Source organism: Buceros rhinoceros, unplaced genomic scaffold (genome assembly GCF_000710305.1).
Source record: "Buceros rhinoceros silvestris isolate BGI_N320 unplaced genomic scaffold, ASM71030v1 scaffold38713, whole genome shotgun sequence".
NCBI classification, from domain to species: Eukaryota; Metazoa; Chordata; class Aves; order Bucerotiformes; family Bucerotidae; genus Buceros; species Buceros rhinoceros.
In genome coordinates this window covers 11,796-12,004 of record NW_010404945.1, presented here as the reverse complement: position 1 = coordinate 12,004, position 209 = coordinate 11,796, and the positions used below count along the sequence as shown (strand labels likewise).

At 74.2% G+C, this 209-nt stretch overlaps 1 protein-coding gene across 1 annotated transcript in view; it reads left to right on the top strand.

Annotated features, from left to right (window-relative positions):
- Positions 1-111: 111 nt before the first annotated feature.
- The window catches only part of SRRD (SRR1 domain containing), a gene marked incomplete at its 5' end in the record, with an annotated part of 1,388 nt that continues 1,290 nt past the window's right edge, over positions 112-209 (top strand). Inside the window, one exon of the mRNA XM_010133545.1 lies at positions 112-208. Within this exon, the coding sequence (XP_010131847.1) occupies positions 112-208 (97 nt within the window). The remainder of the gene's footprint in view (position 209) is intronic.

The following is a 209-nucleotide window of genomic DNA, read 5'->3' as shown; positions in this document are numbered from 1 at the left end:
GCACCGGGAGGGGACCGGCACCGGAACGGGGACCATGAAGGGGGCACCGGGAGAGGGGCAGGGACGGGGGAGGATCGGGACCGGTGCCCACGGCCTCCGCTCTCCCCGCAGGTGCCGCGGGACCGGTGCTCCCTGTTCGACCCCGCGTTCTCGGCGCAGGAGGTGGCGGCACTGGGGCAACTGGGGCTGCAGGTACTCCCGGAGAACGA